Source organism: Ananas comosus, linkage group 19 (assembly GCF_001540865.1).
Source record: "Ananas comosus cultivar F153 linkage group 19, ASM154086v1, whole genome shotgun sequence".
Classification (NCBI taxonomy): domain Eukaryota; kingdom Viridiplantae; phylum Streptophyta; class Magnoliopsida; order Poales; family Bromeliaceae; genus Ananas; species Ananas comosus.
In genome coordinates, this window is record NC_033639.1 from 743567 (window position 1) to 762219 (window position 18653).

At 38.0% G+C, this 18653-nt stretch overlaps 1 protein-coding gene across 1 annotated transcript; it reads right to left on the minus strand.

Moving 5' to 3' along the window:
• LOC109725120 (protein gamma response 1) lies at nt 1113–4583 on the minus strand. The gene is made up of 3 exons (XM_020254194.1): nt 4532–4583; nt 2339–3088; nt 1113–1870 (listed from the first exon to the last, which is right to left on the minus strand). Exons 2-3 carry the CDS (start codon nt 3084–3086, stop codon nt 1152–1154), a joined length of 1467 nt encoding a protein of 488 aa, XP_020109783.1. The 5' UTR covers nt 3087–3088; nt 4532–4583; the 3' UTR covers nt 1113–1151.

Below are 18653 nucleotides of genomic sequence, written 5' to 3' on the forward strand. Positions count from 1 at the left end.
TTTGACAAGAATGTCAGGGCCATGCTACGCTCATCTTAGAAGGGAGCACACCATCCTTGGTTTTTTTTTTTTTTTAAGAAATATAAGTAAAAAAAAAAAAGATAAGAAATATAAGTAAAAAATTAAAAATTTAAAAAATGAAAGTAAAAAAATGTATAAAATTTAAGACAAAACATAAACACCTACTTTAAGGACGAGGAGATCTCTAAATCCCTTTCTCCAAAGGAAGAGGAGAAAGTAGCAGGAAGAGAAATAACATGTATTTATCTTCTTATGCGATTTTTTTCTCCAAGCAATTTTTCTCCTTTTTTTTTTTTTGTAACACTATGATAATTCCACATCAAATAGTATGAGGGACTGTAAGAGACTTATATGTATATATGTGACTAGTGTGAGAGATTTATATGTGACTAGTACATTAAAACTTATAATTGGGCTTAAATATTTTTGGGCGGTGGCCCAACAATTTTTTTTTTTTTTTTTTTTTTTGAGATGGAGAATGGTAGGAAGCTACCTGCTTTGTTCATAATTAGAAACGAACTTAGCTAGTAATGTGAAGCAATTAGGCTTTACACTTGGGACATCGAATTTCAATCATTAAATCCTTAGCCAACTGCACTAGATATAATTAGTCAGACCCAATGAGTTATTAATACTAATAGGCTAGGGTGCTACAGATAAGATAACTACCAATTGTTCAAGGAGCAAAACGAGATTATCTAAAAGAAAGTCAAAATGAGAAAAGTGCACTTTGGAAATTCATTCGTAAAGTTGATTCAATAGCTGACCTTACCTAGCTATTAGCATCACTACAACTCCAACCCATTTATTCAAAAGAACACTAGTTGGTTCTTGCAGACATTTGCTTTCTGTTTCAATATGAAATTCATAACAAATTAAAATCCATAGGTTTCAAGATCTAAGGAGCACCAAACTTTAATTCCATATCTATTTGCTCTATTTTCATTTTAACAGATAAGAATAGCTTAACACAAAAAACTTTTTTAGCAGTGTTATTGATTTAGAGTACTTTTATAAGCCCATCACCTCAACAATCTCATACTGCAAAATTTGAAAGAGATATAGAGGTTTCAACCTTCGAATTCATAGCAAGTAGAAATATCTACAGTCGAAAACACCCAAGAAGAACATTATATATCAGAATCAAAACCTATGTTCCAAAATCCTTCAGGTGTCATCGGAGGGGCATACCTGTACCTATGTCTCGATACACCATCATGATGCTCACATCTCACACCTGTAGTGTTCGCGCCATTGTCCTCTCCCTCACCGGTAGGTAGAACGGCGTCGTAAAACTTCTTGCATTGCTTGCATTCAATCCCTTTAAGATTCTCTCTCTCAGCCTTCTTCCTTACAGGCTCTACGTACTTAAAGCTCTTATTTGCAGGACCGAGAATCGAAATACTTGGCTGCTTAGGAACTGCCGCAATGTTTAAATCTTGAGTTTCTTCATCAGAGTTGTTGAAATCCATATCTTGAGGAGGGGGAACAGGAAGAGCATGTGCTTCTTGAGGTCTTTGGTTTAGGTTTCTCAGAACTTCCATGGGAGTATCGAGAAAATCGTCATGTGGGTCCAGAGCACCTGGTTCTTGACGGCCCCGAGTATCTCTCCAACACGAATCTGCTCGCTTTAAGCCAGTTAAAGGTTCAAATTTTGGTTTGCCATGCATATGCTTTGGTGGGAGGCCAATGGAACTAGATGATAGATTGGTACGAGAGTCGATAGTTACAACTGTGGCCGATCCAGCATCTTCATCTGGTTCAAGCTTTTCATGAGAAAGAGCCCTGATTTTCTGTTCCCTTTGTTTAGAAACAGGCTGAATATCCTGTTCATCACATTCATCTGAATCTACAAAAATTTGAAAACCAAAGTCAAAGGCCTTAAATCATTTAATTTGGACAGCTAATTATGTAGTAAAGATAGGAATGCTTGATACGAGGAACTATTTATTGGAGAAGTAACAAAAGCATCAGATTTTCTGGTCATAGTACCTAGTGACTTGATATTTACAAAAAACAATGTCCCTAACCTTCAATCCATTTGTTAAAAAGCAATTGCATCAATTTTTGTGTGTTCAAAGTTTCAAAGCAAGAGATGTTAAAGAATGAGGAAAAAGGCACCATTCCAAGATAGATGAAGTATGTCCCGAGGGGATGAATATAGATCTATCACTTAAATGATAACAGAGGCATCTTTTTCGGGTAAACTCTGATTGCCAAAGAAATCGAATTGGTTCTCTTAATGCGCATTTACAGCTTGCTGGAGGTAATGCTTCTACACACTTGAACAAAAACAAGAGAATCAAGTAAGTCATACCTTGGAGGCTTCTCTTATTCAAGTGGGGCCTCGGCATATTCCTAGCCTCCCCTGCCCTCTCTAAACAATACATATTTACTCTGGTGTTGCCAATTTTGCCGAGTAGAAAATTGTATTGAGATTTTAATTGCTTGTAATTTGTCTTCAGCGTATTAAAATCCTCAACCAAGTCTCTTCTCTTTCTCTGTTCAGCCAACATACTCTGATCCTTCAACTCAATCTGTTTCAATAGCCTTTGCAGCAACTCTTTCCCCTGCGCAACTTCATTGCTCTTCTCCTCGAGCTGCTTCTTCAGCTCTTTAACAATCTCTTCATTCCCCATTAAGCATTCCAACTTTTCCAAAAGCTGTTTCTTCTCTGTTTCAATTTTATTCGCCAAGTGTTCATTGCTCACCAATTTTATCTTATTCTCCTCCAAAGAATTGTTCAACTGCTGGATTTGCTCTTTGAAGTGCTTCTTTTCAATAAGGAGCTCTTCTATTTGATTTAAGAGATCAGCCTCTTTCTTCCTCCATTCTTCGTCCGCGGCCCTCTTTGCGTCTGCGAGCATTGTTTGAAGAAGCTTTGATTTTGATTGGAAATTGGGAAAAAGCTGACTACAGAATATGAATTCGATTTGGGAAACATGGTCTTTCACTTCCTGAATGGTGGCGACGAGAATCGTGCTGAGCCCGCAAATGTACTTGAAATCATCAGAGACATCAGATGAGCAATTGAACTTCGAAGAACTAAGCAGCTTTGTTGCCATCACTATTTATGAAAAAAGCATCAGCAGATAGACATCACCATTAAAGCAAAATCACGAAATTATCAGACTCAGTAATATACTGTGAGAACTGCAAAAAGTTAATTTTTTTAAAAAAATATTGGAATTGAGTTAACGAACAGAAGGGAAGGGAGTATAGCTTGCCATTATCTTCTTAGGAACTCATCCATTAAAATTCTCTAGTAAATGCACTGCTATTGTAGCGAGACCGTTAGAATAGAATCTATTGAACAAATTAGCAATTGCTATTAGTAATGGCGCGATTCTATCCATTTCCCGCCTATCCCTTTTTTTGCCAAGTCTTTTCTGAAAAAAAGCTAATAACAGCAAAGATCAACTATTTCTACTCATCAAAATCCAAGTTTTTCTTTCCCTATCGACAAAACCGACAATGACCTAGTTTTCACTAATAGGCACATCAACTGATAAACCGTAGATCTCTCATAAGCAATAAGCCTAAGTTATCGTCTAAGCAAAATCTTGGGTAATAAAGCTACAAGAGCACGAAAGATCATATGCATATAATGATCAAAACCTACATCTTTCTTCTTCAATCCGATCATATTGCAAGTGTACCAACATTAAGTATCAAAAACACAATAGGCCAAAAACCGTAGAGCGCTAATCAATTGAGTAATGCAAAGAATTAGCTCATATCATACAATGATTAAAAAAAAAAAAAAAAGAGGGTGAGAAGCATTAATTTGGAGAAACTTGGGCACCAATTTGCAGTTGAGATCAAAAGCCAGATTATTGATGGCGAATCATGGAATCAGATCAAAAAGGAGGGGGAACAAACTACGCAACTGATAAACCAGAGAGCTCTAATCCATCAAGTGACGCAAAGAACAAGTGCAACTTACAGGCTAATTTAAACCAAAAAGGGAAAAGAAGCATCAGATTTGAAGAAATTTGGAGCTCGAATTCGCAGCGGGGATAAAAAAAAAATGAAATGTATTAATGGCAATTTACACAATCAGATGGAAAAGGACGGGGGAATAACTACTCAACTGATAAACCCTAGAGCTCTAATCGATCGAATTACACAAAGAATGAGCGCAAATTATATGCTAATTTAAACAAAAAAACAAAGGAAAAGAAGCATCGTATTCGAAGAGATTTGGTGCTCGAATTTGCAGCGGGGATCAAAAACGAGATGAATTAACGGCGAATTATAGAATCAGACCGAAAAGGAAGGAGAAATCTACTGAAATAAAAAAAAAAAAAACCCTAGAAATCTAATCGATCGCGTAACACAATGAAGTACATTATATGCTAATTTAGACAACAAAATGGAAAAAGCAAAAAAAAACAAAACAAAACAAAAAAGCATCTGCGCGAATTAGCAGCGGAGATCACAACCTAGATGCGGTGGTGGCGAATTACGGAATCGGATCGAAAAGGAGGGGAGAAAAATGGGAGCTCACCTCGATCGTGCGATGAAACCCTAGCTCTTTCTCTCACTCTCTCTCTCTCTCTCTCTCTCTCTAGAGCTCGCGCTCGCGCTTTGAAAATGTCTCTCTCCTTTTAATTTTGTGTGTTTAAGTTTTTCCCGCGTGAAGAGGCGATCAAACGGAGATCACGTGCGTTGCACGTGCGGAAGTTGTTGGGCCCACCACTAACGGTAGAGATGCAAATGGATCTGGGTTAGGGGAGGTCCCTCCTATCCCGATCCGTTTCGAATGGTACAATAAATAAATAAATAAAAATAAATAATATAAAAATATAATTTGTTTCGAATCCGTTCAATCTCTTAAGAAAATGAAGCAGGAGGAGGTGGGAGATTTTTTTTTTTTTACCAAAATCTTGCTTCTATTTTTATTCATCCCAAGTAGAACGGTAAGCAGGGATCATAAATAAAATAAAAATTAATTCGTTCTGAATTTATCCCGATCCAACAAGAAATGGAGCAGGAGGTGAGAGATCTCTCCCACCCCCGAATCCGCCGGCAAGGATATATAATATGTATTAGTCTTTATTTGGGATTAAAGAAAAATTGCTTTATGTACAATGAAAAAATATAGTAAAAAATATTATATTTATTTTCATAAGTAATAATAGGTAATGTTTTAAAAATCGGGTTGAATATCTATAAAATGTTGCTAAGTTAAGGATCACTAGTTCAACCAGTGGGTCAACTACTAGTTGAACCAGTCAGTACAAAAACATAAATATTTAATTATTATTTTTAAATTTATTATACATAAATATTATTATTGTGGTATCATATAGGACACTTTAGTTTTATTAAAAGTGAAACTNGAATCATAAATAGAATAAAAATTAATTCGTTCTGAATCTATCCCGATCCGACAAGAAATGGAGCGGGAGGTGAGAGATCTCTCCCACCCCCGAATCCGCCGGCAAGGATATATAATATGTATTAATCTTTATTTGGGATTAAAGAAAAATTACTTTACGTACAATGAAAAAATATGATAAAAAATATTATATTTATTTCCATACGTAATAATACGTAATGTTTTAAAAATCGGGTTGAACATCTATAAAATATTGCTAAGTTAAGGATCACTAGTTCAACCAGTGGGTCAACTACTAGTTGAACCAGTGACGCCAGTACAAAATCATAAATATTTAATTATTATTTTTAAATTTATTATACATAAATATTATTATTGTGGTATCATATAGGACACTTTAGTTTTATTAAAAGTGAAACTTGAAAAACTTATATTTTATTAATTTAGTTTATAAATCAGTATTTTATAAGATTAATTTCATACATACTATTTCTCCAACCTTTCTCCTTGAATTATATAGATACCCTCTGAAAATGTCAATATGATAAATACAACTCTAATTTAGAAAAATTATTATAAATACCCAAATAAGTAATAATTTATTGAAAAGCTAAAGAAATTTTGGTGTAAAAAAAAATAACGTCAACCGGTAGACAGCTAGGAGTGTCAACAAGCCGAACAAGAGCTGATTCACGAACAAAAAGTTAAGAGAATTACAAAGGAGATATATAGAAAATAAATTTATAAAATTTTACTCATTAGATTTTGATCTAATGGTTAAAATTATATATATATATAATAAGCCTTTTTATAATTGATTTGGACTTTATATTTAGGTTGGACTAAAAATCAAATAATAAAAATCTATATTATATATATAATTATTTATTTATATAAATTATATAAATATAAAATATATGTATTCGAGCTGCTATTGAGTCACCTGGTAGACAGCTAGGAGTGTTAACAAGCCGAACACGAGCTGACTCACGAACAAGAAGTTAAGAGAATTACAAAGGACATATATAGAAAATAAATTTATAAAATTTTACTCATTAGATTTTGATCTAATGTTTGAAATTTTATATATATGATGAGCCTTTTTATAATTGATTTGGACTTTATATTTAGGATGGACTAAAAATCCGATAATAAAAATCTGTATTATATATATAATTATTTATTTATATAAATTATATAAATATAAAATATATGTATTTGAGTTGTTATCGAGTCGAACACGAGCGAGCTGACCCCAACTCGTGTTCAGCTCGTTTATAAACAAGCTAAAAAATTCAGCTCACGTTCAGCTCGTTTATTAAACGAGTGATTCGATCTCGAGCTCATTTTGATCCGAACACGAACTCATGAACAGTGAGCTGGATTGCCATCCTATAGATGGCTCAACTTCTATGGACAAATAAAAAGATAAGACGTGGTACAAGGCGTTGTTTGGTTGAGGGACAAAATGGAAATAGACCGCTTTATTCCTCTAATTCATCCAAACACTAGAAAAGAGAATGAGTTTATTTAATCCCCTCTTAACGGGCTATTTTAGAATAATCCGTTAAGAGGGAGGAATTATTGTTCCACCCTATTGGTGGAATAACAATTGTTTCACTTTATACCTCTATTAATTTAATAATAAAATATTATTAATTAATATATTACATATTATTTTATTAATTAATTAGCTAAATTAATAATTAACTAATTTAATAATAGAATATCAGCTAAATTAATAATTATTTATTTATTTGTGTGTTTATATAATAACTAATATCTTTATTGATTAATAAATTAATATTTTGACCAATATAGCTAAATAAATAAATAAATAATTTGCTAATATATTAATTTATTAGCTTAATTTGTTAACTTATCAAGTTATTTATAGTTAGATAATTTATTAATTAACAGTACTCATGGTTAATTGATTAATGATTAATTAATCTCATAATTAATTTATTAATTAACATTTATGATTATCTAATAATATTCATGATCAATTAGCTAATCAATTTATTAAATTTTATTTACATGTTAATTAATTATATGTATACAATATTATTATTTAATTACTACAATCACTTTTATTCCTATTATTCCTATCTAATTATCCAAACATTATTTTTCTTATTCTCGAAAATAACCTACTTTTCATCCAAACTTAAAATTGATCTTATTCGGCTATTCCTACTTATTTCCGAGGTTGTACCTATCTCGGGAATAACCGTAATTTTTAGTTTAATTTTTAATTTTTCGATAATTCGAGCCCTATGTCACGGACAAAATATTTTTCGTTGGCTTCTCCTTGACTGTGGCCCAACTTCGCTAGCGGAGCGGGTCGTTAAAGAAACCCGAACCCAACCCGCTATGGGAAACTCAAGGATTATGAAACTCTCATGAGTTATGGGGTGACTTTTGGACTTATGGCTCATTATGAGGGTGAGTTAATGTGTCTCATAATGAGAGAGTTAGTTGTGTCTAGGTTCATTGTATCTAGGAATATATAAGTAGTGGGGTTTGGCTAAGGTCAAAACACACAAGAGAGAGTGTGTATGTGAGTTGTAATTCTCATTTTTTAAGTAGTGTAGTATTTAGCTTTTTGAGAGAACCTCTGTCTTTTTCTCTTTGTCATTTTTCTTTGCGTACTTAGTCGTAGGACGCGAAGGTCCGGACTAGCAATAGGGACGAAAGCTTGTCCATCTTCGAGCAGGAAGGCGGGCGCTGCACAGACTTTGCGAATTCTTATTTTCTAAGTACTGTAGTATTTAGCTTTTTGAGAGAACCTCTGCCTCTTTCTCTTTGTCATTTTTCTTTGCATACTTAGTCGTAGGACGCGAAGGTCCGGACTAGCAATAGGGACGAAAGCTTGTCCATCTTCGAGCAGGAAGGCGGGCGCTGCACGGACTTTGCGAACAGAACCGCTAAGGCCGTGACACCTAGCTAGTGTTCTGACAATTTCTATAATTATTTTTTCTACAATGAATGAAATATAATTAGTTCGGATTTGGTTTCAACCAAATTAGTTGCAAAGTTTTCCAAGTTCGGTTCATTTTACACATTGAGAAGAAACCGGTAGGCCCTCGATCACCTGATCTTGGCGCAATCGAGGGCTACTTCAGGAGCCGAATCGCAATATGAAGCCGCTTTTGATTCATTCAACGTTTCGGAAATTCGAGCATCCCCAACGCAAAGCCTATTGAGTAAAATCAATTTTGCAGGAATGTATATTTGTGAATGTAGAGGATTTTGCATGGCTATATATTCACAACAATAATAACAAGCACTAGCTGCGCAAATTAATTACAAATTTATTTCTAACAAAATAAATAGTTATTAATTTTGTGAGATCCCAAGTGTTCTGTTGTGGAGGCTTGTCGGCAGCTCTGGAGAGTGTCGGGACAAATCCGAGTCGCGTTGGCGTCAAACAGACGCAAAACGGACTCCATGCGACGCGATGGCAGCTTATAGCGAAGAAATCTGCAAAACAGCAGATTTCTCTGCTTGCTGTGCCGGTACAACCAGTATGCTGTACCGGTACAACCAGCGCGCACCAACTTGGCTGCTCTCGGGTTGGCTCTTGTACCAGTACAGGAGCCCGTGTACCGGTACAAGGGGGTAGGTAGAGGGCTTTTTAGTAATTCCAAGCCTCGTTTGTATCACCCCACCCCTTCCTTCTCTATATACATGCGTAGAGAGCTGAGAGAGGAGAGGTTACCTGTTCTTCTTTCTCTCCCTCTCTAGCATCGGCTGAGTAAGGAGGAGGGACTGTTGGAGCTCGGATTCGTCGCCGACGTAGTGCCGTCGAGTCGTTCGAGTGCACGTTTGTCGCCGTGGTGCTGTGAGGAGCTCAGGCAGGCCTGGATTTGCATCGTCTTCGACGTGGCGTCGACTCTTGAAGGTGTTCAAGGTGAGTGTTCTGATTGGAATCACCTCAATTACTTCAGCATAATCAAATTTGAGCTTAAGTGCTGTTTTGCTATTTTTCGCCGTCGACCGTTGGTGTTTCAGCTCGTACTCGGCGTAGGAGCGTCGGTTTTCGACGGGACTTGGTTCGTTGGATTCAGGACTTCGACAGGAATCCACGAAGCCCTTACTTACTGGATTTGGTGATGGTTAGCTTGGTCGAATCCCTTTTCTACTCTGTTGCTGCGAGATTCGGACTGAATTGAGAATTTTCGATTGTAGAGCTTGGAGTTAGCTCGAGCACTGGACTTGGAGGATTCCAGTTGATCCAGCAGGGATCACTTTGGTTCGAGGCTTCGTTCGCTGCCAGGAGCTAGCTTCTTAAGGTGGGTTTACATCGGTTTTATCCCTAAGTTCATAATCGTCGGCATGTATAGGTTTCGATTTTTGGATACTCTATTCTAGCTCGAATTCATGGATTATATTGTAGATTGAAAATCTGAATTTGGAGCATGTGGTAATAAATTGAGTAGTTCATACATGTTGGACTTGGAATTTGAATTAGGAGAAAACCTGCGATTTGGACCTGTCACCTGTTTAAACTACCTGATTTAGCCTTAGGGGCAGTTGTATGATTTTATACTGTTGCAGTATCATCATAGCAAGTATCCCAGGTAGTTTAGATTTCAGTTACACTCGCGCTGGGATGCCGAGTGAATTTTTACAGTAGTGTTTAGGTTGTTCCGGATTATTGGGTGCCGTCGGGGTTGACGGTGGACCCGTATTGCCGCTTTGGCGTCAGATTGTGCCGAGGGCACGTGACCTGTTGGTTGTTAGACTAGTGAGATCGTTTACTTGACCTTAGCCTGTGAGAGCCGTGTGAACTTACAGAGTTACTTGTAAACTCGTTGGGTCGCGCCCACGAATGCCATTCCGGAATAAGGTTTCAGTGCGATGAGTGTCGCAGTTTCTGTTGGACAGTTCTTAAGCCGGCTACCCTCGGGGTGGTGTACGGCACAGCTAGATACAGACAGGGTGGGTCCGTTTTGGGCAGCCCAGGTAAGATAGTGAGTGACACTTTTTCCCTACCTTTAGTGAGGTTGTGACGTGAGTAGAGTCTTAGCCGTCCTGTTGGACTTTTTCGGGAACCGACTACTCTTGAGATACGGTGTAGTCTAATTAGGCGAGACGGGTGTATTCACAGTCTCTAGAGAGTCTTCTCCGCCGGTTACTCTTGAGATACGGTGTAGTCTAGTAGACGAGACGGGTGTATTCACAGTCTCTAAAGAGTCTTCTCCGCCGGTTACTCTTGAGCTACGGTGTCACCTAATTAGACGGGATGGGTGTATTCACAGTCCCTAGAGAGTTTTCTCCACCAGCTACTCCTGGAGTAGGTTACGGGTTCGATCCGACAGGCAGGACGGGTGTGTTCACAGTCCCTAGTGAGACTGAGCCAGTTTTGACTCTTCCTACAGTTGGTTAGTATAGAGCAGAATAGTGCAGTGATTGATAGCGGTAGAGTTTACTTCCTGCTTTTCCGACTATTCTTGCTCCCTTCTGTAGACTTAGTGGGTGGACCGATGTGGTTTTGGGCGGTACCCACTGAGGACTACTTGTTTTTACAGTAGTTACCCACTGAGGACTACTTGTTTTTACAGTAGTTCTCACGCCCCGTTGTTACTCCTGTTTTGCAGAGCCACAGGTTTCAGCTGCTGTGACTCCCGCAGATCAAGATCGAGGCAAGGGTGTCGCGAGTTAGAGCCATACCCGACGAGCAAAGCTAGAGGCACCCCTATTGCAGGTAGATGTTTGTTTCGAGTTTATGTACATAGCATACCTAACTCGCCAGTGTGAGCAACTCTGTATTTTGGATTTGGACTATGTATATGAAACTCAGTTTGTTTAGCTTTTGTTTATTCGTGCAGCTCTATACTACTGTTTGTAGTATTGTATGTTTACAGGTACAGTTGTCGCTTCGTATACAGGGAAAATTTCTTTGTATACGGTGGATTTGTCGGCGTGCCCGGGGAACGAGACATCCNCTCTCTCTCTCTCTCTCTCTCTCTCTATATATATATATATATATATATATATATATATATATATCAAGATACAACATTGACAACACAGCTTTGTACAAACACTACATTAAAAAAAAAAAAAAAACCTAGTAAATAATTTGTTACTAGATCTTGATAAATTTCCAACACAAACTATCCCCTAAAAGCAAATATTTTTAACAATAGATCTTATCTGAATAAATAAATATGCTATTGATAAAAATGTATAGATCTTATCTGAATTGTAGAATGAATGTAAAATTAATCTTAAAAACTTTCAATTTTGCTCCATGATCTTTCATAGTTTGTTTTAGTAAATTTATATAAAAAAAAAATTTAGGACCATACATGTAATTCTTTTCAACTTGATATTATTATATTGTCTTTGAAAAAAATCTCATATAAAATAATCTGAAAAGATTTGAGAGAGAATAGATCTTATCTGAATTTTGCTACATCACACTCCACCCAAGCAAAATGACAACTTTACAAAATTCTTCAATGCCAAAACGAGCTATTTCCAAATTTTTATTTGGCTAAAATATATAAAATTTTACTGTCAAAACTCGAATTTTCATTTTTTCTTCCTATCATTTAAAAACATACAGATGTCACGCCCCGGATTATTCGTTTCCCCGGACACGCCCACAAATCCGTCGTATAGCTGTACCTATAATCACACAACTAGGGGTGGAAACGAGCCGAGCTCGAGCGAGCTTACGTCAGCTCAAATTCGGCTTGAAATTAATTTCGAGCCTAAATCTAGGCTCAAGCTCGGCTTGAAATTAATTCGAGCCGAGCTCGAGCGAGCCTAATTTCGAGTCGAACCGAGCTCGAGCTCTAAACGAGCCGATTGAAATTCTCAACATTATATAATCAATAGCTTAATTTTTATAGAACATTACTTACAATTTGATGCAATATGTCCAATAGTTCAAAATACAAAATAATTGCAAGAAATGTGAGCTAGGGTGACTGCCTGACTGGGTGAGGGTCTGAGAGAGAGAGAGAGAGGGGGGGGGGGGGAAGGGAAATTAGGGATTTGAAAATTTGAATGTTATCATATTTTAGGGTTATGTGCAACAGTGAAAGTCTAAAAGAGAGAGTGTGTTATGTAAATTTAAAGTTGGGCTGAATTGCACGGTTGTACTTGTTGGGTTTATTTTATGGGCCAATAATAATGGCCCAAATTAAATTAAAATACATTATAAATAAATAAATATATATATATATATATATATATAGAGAGAGAGAGAGAGAGAGAGAGAATTAGGCTGGAATACTATTAATAGTAAAATGCTCTTTTTGCTATCAAGTTTTTAACCCTTGGATGAAAAATTGTAAGGTCGGAACGATATTAGTCGGTTAGAGTTGAGTGGTCCTCCTAGGGTTGAGTGGTCCCACTGGATTATAGTATTTAATCCAATAGTTAGAAATAATGAAAAGAGTTGATCCAAAGGCTAAAAAACTGGTAGCAACAATGGAATTTTGCTACTAATAGTAGCCCAGTCCAACTATATATATATATATTCGAGCTTTTCGAGCTTTTCGAGCCTGATTCGAACGAGCCAAGTAATACTCAAGCTCGGCTTGAAATGAATTTCGAGCTTTTTATTTTGTTCAAGCTCGGCTCATTTAATTTCGAGTCGAGCTCGAGCGAGCCGAATATCGAGCCGAACACGAGTCGAACGCGAGCCGGCTTGCTCGTTTGCCAGCCCTACACACAACACTACAACCAGTAGTGTAGAACTGCTAAAAAGAAATAAAAACATAAATAATAATAGTGATTCAATACATACATATAGCATCCGGGTATAAAAGTGCTCGCTCCAGCGAGATACAAAATCAGTATGTAAAGAACTAAAAGAACTACAACTACCTGTAGCCGGTATGTTCTAAATCAACAGCAACTGGGAAGGGATCTAACTCGCGACTCCCTTTCCTCGATCCAAATCAGCAGCAGCAGCAGCAAAAGAAGAAAGCTCTGCAAAAGATTCTAACAACTGGACGTGAGAATTACTACAAAAAAAGTAGTCCTCAGTGGGTACCGCTACCGACCTCAACGGCTCGCCCACTAAGTCTATAGATGTATACACAAGATAGAAATGGAAGCTGGAACAAATCTACAGCTATATGTCACTATCCTATCATAATCAAACACTACTATCTGTAGAATAAAGCCATCTTTGACCCAATCTCACTAGGGACTGTAAATATACCCGTCCCAGAGACTGTGAACACATCCGTCTCTCCTGTCGAAGCTATACAATTACCTCTACGCTAAGCAGTCCGTGAAAAGTAAGTCCAATCAGGACTAAACGATGCCAATGCAAACACATAAAGCCCGACTCCGGAGTGGCACTCGTGGGCGCTACCCAATCGAGTATGCAAGCATATCTCTATCGAGCTCAATCCGGCTCTCACATTCTATAGTCAAGTAAACAGGATCTAACAGGTCTAACAACCCAAACTTACGTGCCCTCGGTACAATCTGATGTAAAAACAGCAATCCGGGTCCACTGTTAACCTCAACGGCACCCAACTGACTGGAACAGCCTAAACTCTGCTGTAAAAATAAGCTCGGCATCCCAGCACGAGCGTAAATATATTCTACACTATCCTGGATATCCACCGCCCACAAACTGCGGTGACACAAACAAACTACGGTTTCTAGAGCTAAATTTGGTAGTTTTAATATATGACAGTGTAGAATCGCGAGTTTTCTTCTAAGTCAAAACCAAGTCCAACATGTATATTTAACTAACATTTAAGCTTCAATTTCAAATTCCAATAAGCATGCAAATCCTCTAATTGAGCTACTAACATGATAAACAACAATCAATATACATGTCGACAACTACGACTTAGAAGGAAATTCGGTAATTCCGGTAGCTTAACATTCAACCCACCTCTCGCACAACTCTAAGGCAGCAAGAAGGTCACGAAGTTGCTGGGAGCCTCAGCCGAAATCACCCACAACTAGCAACTATGCTACCCGAAGAATCTAACCAATAAAAATACCAAAATCTCAATACTATACTCAAATTCAGTATTTAAGCTAGAATTCACCTCAATCACAATGTCAACTTCACCTTCCAATCTTCAAATCTGGTGAAGTAAGGTTCCAAATCCAGTGGAGAGTGATAACACACAAGGCTCATATCGCAATTCCAACTTCCTCCAAGAATCGATCCATGAAAACCCGAAAAATTCCAATTTCAGCTCAAAAACTACAGCAGCCGAGAAGAACAGCAAATTGACTATGCTAACCTTAATCAATTTCTGTCAAAATGGACTCCACAAATTTCTCTTGAAGTCCAGGATCCACCAAACCAAGTTTCACAGCAAACGGAGCTTCCTACGTCGCACACGAGCCAAAACGCCGAAGGTCGCTACTGAAAATCTGCAGAATCAGCACTCCTGAAGCTTGGAATGTGGAATTTGGAGTAATTTGAGGGACTTAGGTGCAAAATCAGGCTTCACTGTGAAGAAGGGTCGAAAAGAGTTCACAGGGATCGAGTTCCATCTATTTATAGGGAGTTAGAACGGTCCAATAAGCCCCAAGAACAAAAGCTGCTAACCTGTTAACCCTGTAGAAACGGGCAGTTTTGGGCGCCTGAAACCCCTTTCTGGGCGTCCGAAACCTCCAGGCTACACACTTGCTCCCCTTCAGTTCCTCCGCCCGTAGTGTACTGCGCCCAAAACCGGTTCTGATGGACCTCACCTACCACTTGTCACGTGTCAGTACAAACGATATTCACGATGTGAACTTTCGGACCCACTTCTGGGCGCCTGAAACTAGGATCCGAATTGGCTTCCAGTTCTGCACAACCCAGTACTCAAGTTCTAGGCGCCTGAATCTGGTAAAACTCCAGTTTTGCTTATTTGAGTGCGCCCGAGTCTATTTCTGCATCCATTTCGTGCAGAAGCGACTCCGACTCAGTCCAACACTCTCCAGATGTGTCGACCAGTCACTAATACTGTAGCCAATCCTATCCAAACCTCAGGAACACTACACTCTGCCCCTTTATAAAATAAAAAATATTAACTTCACCCTATGCCGTTAGTGATCCATTAGGATTCCGTTTATAAAATATTATTATATACTTTTTATGCCAAAAATTAGTCCAGTTCAGCCCAGAAAAAATCAGCATTGCACCATCTACGGTCAACTTTAAAATTAGAGCTATTTAGCTGCAAACTGTAGCTCAAAGAAGGTATGGACCACATCCTAGCATTCCCAACTCTAGTTATGAACCATCAATTTTGAAGTTGGAGTAGGAAAACCCATCAAATTTAGCTCCCAAATCTCCTACTCAATGCTGTCAGCCTGCAACAACATTCAAAGTCCAAATAAAAATCTTATCGAAAATCCACTTCAACATTCAAAACTCCACTTCAACATTCACTCTTTCTCTCTAGATTGTCCACAAAAAGCTCACCAAAAATCACAAAGAGAGCCATTAATATTAGAGGGATTGTGATGTTGCTTGGACGGTTCATACTCTCTATTATTATATTTATAATTTGATTTGATTACTTATTGACTTAGATTAGTCAAACCCTATCACATTAGAGGAGAGCTAACAAGTGGTTCAAATTATATGTTTAACTCTNATCTTGATAAATTTCCAACACAAACTATCCCCTAAAAGCAAATATTTTTAACAATAGATCTTATCTGAATAAATAAATATGCTATTGATAAAAATGTATAGATCTTATCTGAATTGTAGAATAAATGTAAAATTAATCTTAAAAACTTTCAATTTTGCTCCATGATCTTTCATAGTTTGTTTTAGTAAATTTATATATATAAAAAAAAATTTAGGACCATGCATTTCTTTTCAACTTGATATTATTATATTGTCTTTGAAAAAAATCTTATATAAAATAATCTGAAAAGATTTGAGAGAGAATAGATCTTATCTGAATTTTGCTACATCACACTCCACCCAAGCAAAATGACAACTTTACAAAATTCTTCAATGCCAAAAAGAGCTATTTTCAAATTTTTACTTGGCTAAAATATATAAAATTTTACTGTCAAAACTCAAATTTTCACTTTTTTTTTCTGTCATTTAAAAACATATACTCTGTGTCACGTCCCGGATTACTCGTTTCCCCAGGCACGCCGACAAATCCGCCGTATACAAAGAAATTTTTTCTATATACGAAGCGATAGCTGTACCGGTAATCACACAATACTACAACCGTAGTGTAGAGCTGCTAATAAGAAATAAAAACATAAATAATAACAGTGGTTCAATATATACATATAGCATCCGGGTACAAAAGTGCTCGCTCCAACGAGATACAAAATCAGTATGTAAAGAACCAAAAGAACTACAACTACTTGTAGCTGGTATGCTCTAAATCAACAGCAACTAGGAAGGGATCTAACTTGCGACTCTCTTTCCTAAATCTAAATCAGCAGCAGCAGCAGCAGAAGAAGAAGGCTCTGCAAAAGATTCCAACAACTAGGCGTGAGAATTACTACAAAAAGAAGTAGTTCTCAGTGGGTACCGCTACCGACCTCAACGGCTCGCCCACTAAGTCTACAGATGTATACACAAGATAGAAAAGGAAGGTGAAACAAATCTACAGCTATATGCCACTATCCTATCATGATCCAATACTACTATCTATAGAATAAAGCCATCTCTGACCCAATCTCACTAGGGACTGTAAACATATCCGTCTCAGGGATTGAACACACCCGTCCCGCCTATCGAAACTATATAGCTACCTCCACGCTAAGCAGTCCGGGGAGAGTAAGTCCAACCAGGACGAAACGACACCAACGCAAATGTACAAAGCCCGACTCCTGAGTGGCACTCGTGGGCGCTACCCAACCGAATATGCAAGTATATCTCTGTCGAGCTCAATCCGGCTCTCACAGGCTATAGTCAAGTAAACAGGATCTAACAAGTCTAACAACCTAAACTCACGTGCCATCGGCACAATCTGATGTAAAAACGGCAATCCGGGTCTACCGTTAATCTCAACGGCACCCAACTGAGCGGAACAGCCTAAACTCTGCTGTAAAAATAAGCTCGGCATCCCAGCACGAGCGTAAATACATTCTACACTATCCTGAGTATCCACTGCCCACAAACTGCGGTGACACAAACAAACTACGGCTCCTAAAGCTAAATCTGGTAGTTTTAACATATGACAGTGTAGAATCGTAAGTTTTCTCCTAAGTCAAAATCAAGTCAAACATGTATATTTAACTAACATTTAAGCTTCAATTTCATATTCCAATAAGCATGCAAATCCTCTAATTGAGCTATCTAACATGATAAACAACAATCAATATACATGCCGACAACTACAACTTAGAAGGAAATCCAGTAATTCCGGTAGCTTAACATTCAACACACCTCTCGCGCAACTCCACGGCAGTAAAAAGGTCACGAAGTTGCTGGGAGCCTCAGCTGAAATCACCCACAACCAGCAACTATGCTACTCGAAGAATCTAACCAATAAAAACACCAAAATCTCAATACTATACTCAAATTCAGCATTTAAGCTAGAATTCACCTCAATCACAATGTCAACTTCACGTTCCAATCTTCAAATCTGGTGAAGTAAGGTTCCAAATCCAGTGGAGAGTGATAACACACAAGGCTCAGGTCGCAATTCCAACTCCCTCTAAGAATTAATCCATGAAAACCCCAAAAATCCCAATTTCAGCTCAAAAACTATAGCAGCTAAGAAGAACAGCAAATTGACTATACTAACCTTAATCAATTTCTGTCAAAATGGCTCCACGAATTTCTCTTGAAGTCCAGGATCCACAAAATTAAGTTTCACAGCAAACGGAGCTTCCTACGTCGCACACGAGCCAAAACGTCGAAGGTCGCTGCTGAAAATCTGCAGAATCAACACTCCTCAAGCTTGGAATGTGGAATTTGAAGTAATTTGAGGGACTTAGGTGCAAAATCAGGCTTCACTGTGAAGAAGGAACGAAAAGAGTTCACAGGGGTCGAGTTCCATCTATTTATAGGGAGTTAGAACGGTCCAATAAGCCCCAGAAACAAAAGCTGCTAACCTGCAGTTTCAGGCGCCCGAAACCCCTTTCTGGGCTTCCGAAACCTCCAGGCTACACACTTGCTCCCCTTCGGTTCCTCCACCCGTGGTGTACTGCACCCAAAACCGGTTCCGGCGGACCTCACCTACCACTTGCCACGTGTCAGTGCAAACGATATTCACGAGGTGAACTTTCGGACCCACTTCTGGGCGCCCGAAACTAGGATCCGAATTGGCTTCGAGTTCTGCACAACCCAGCACTCAAGTTCTGGGCGCCCGAA

Excerpts from the sequence above, each read along its gene's own strand:
- LOC109725120 (XM_020254194.1), bottom strand. The coding sequence starts at position 3,086 with ATGGCAACAAAGCTGCTTAGTTCTTCGAAGTTCAATTGCTCATCTGAT. Across the intron at positions 1,871-2,338 it reads GAATAAGAGAAGCCTCCAAG|ATTCAGATGAATGTGATGAA; the intron begins GTATGACTTACT and ends AAATTTTTGTAG.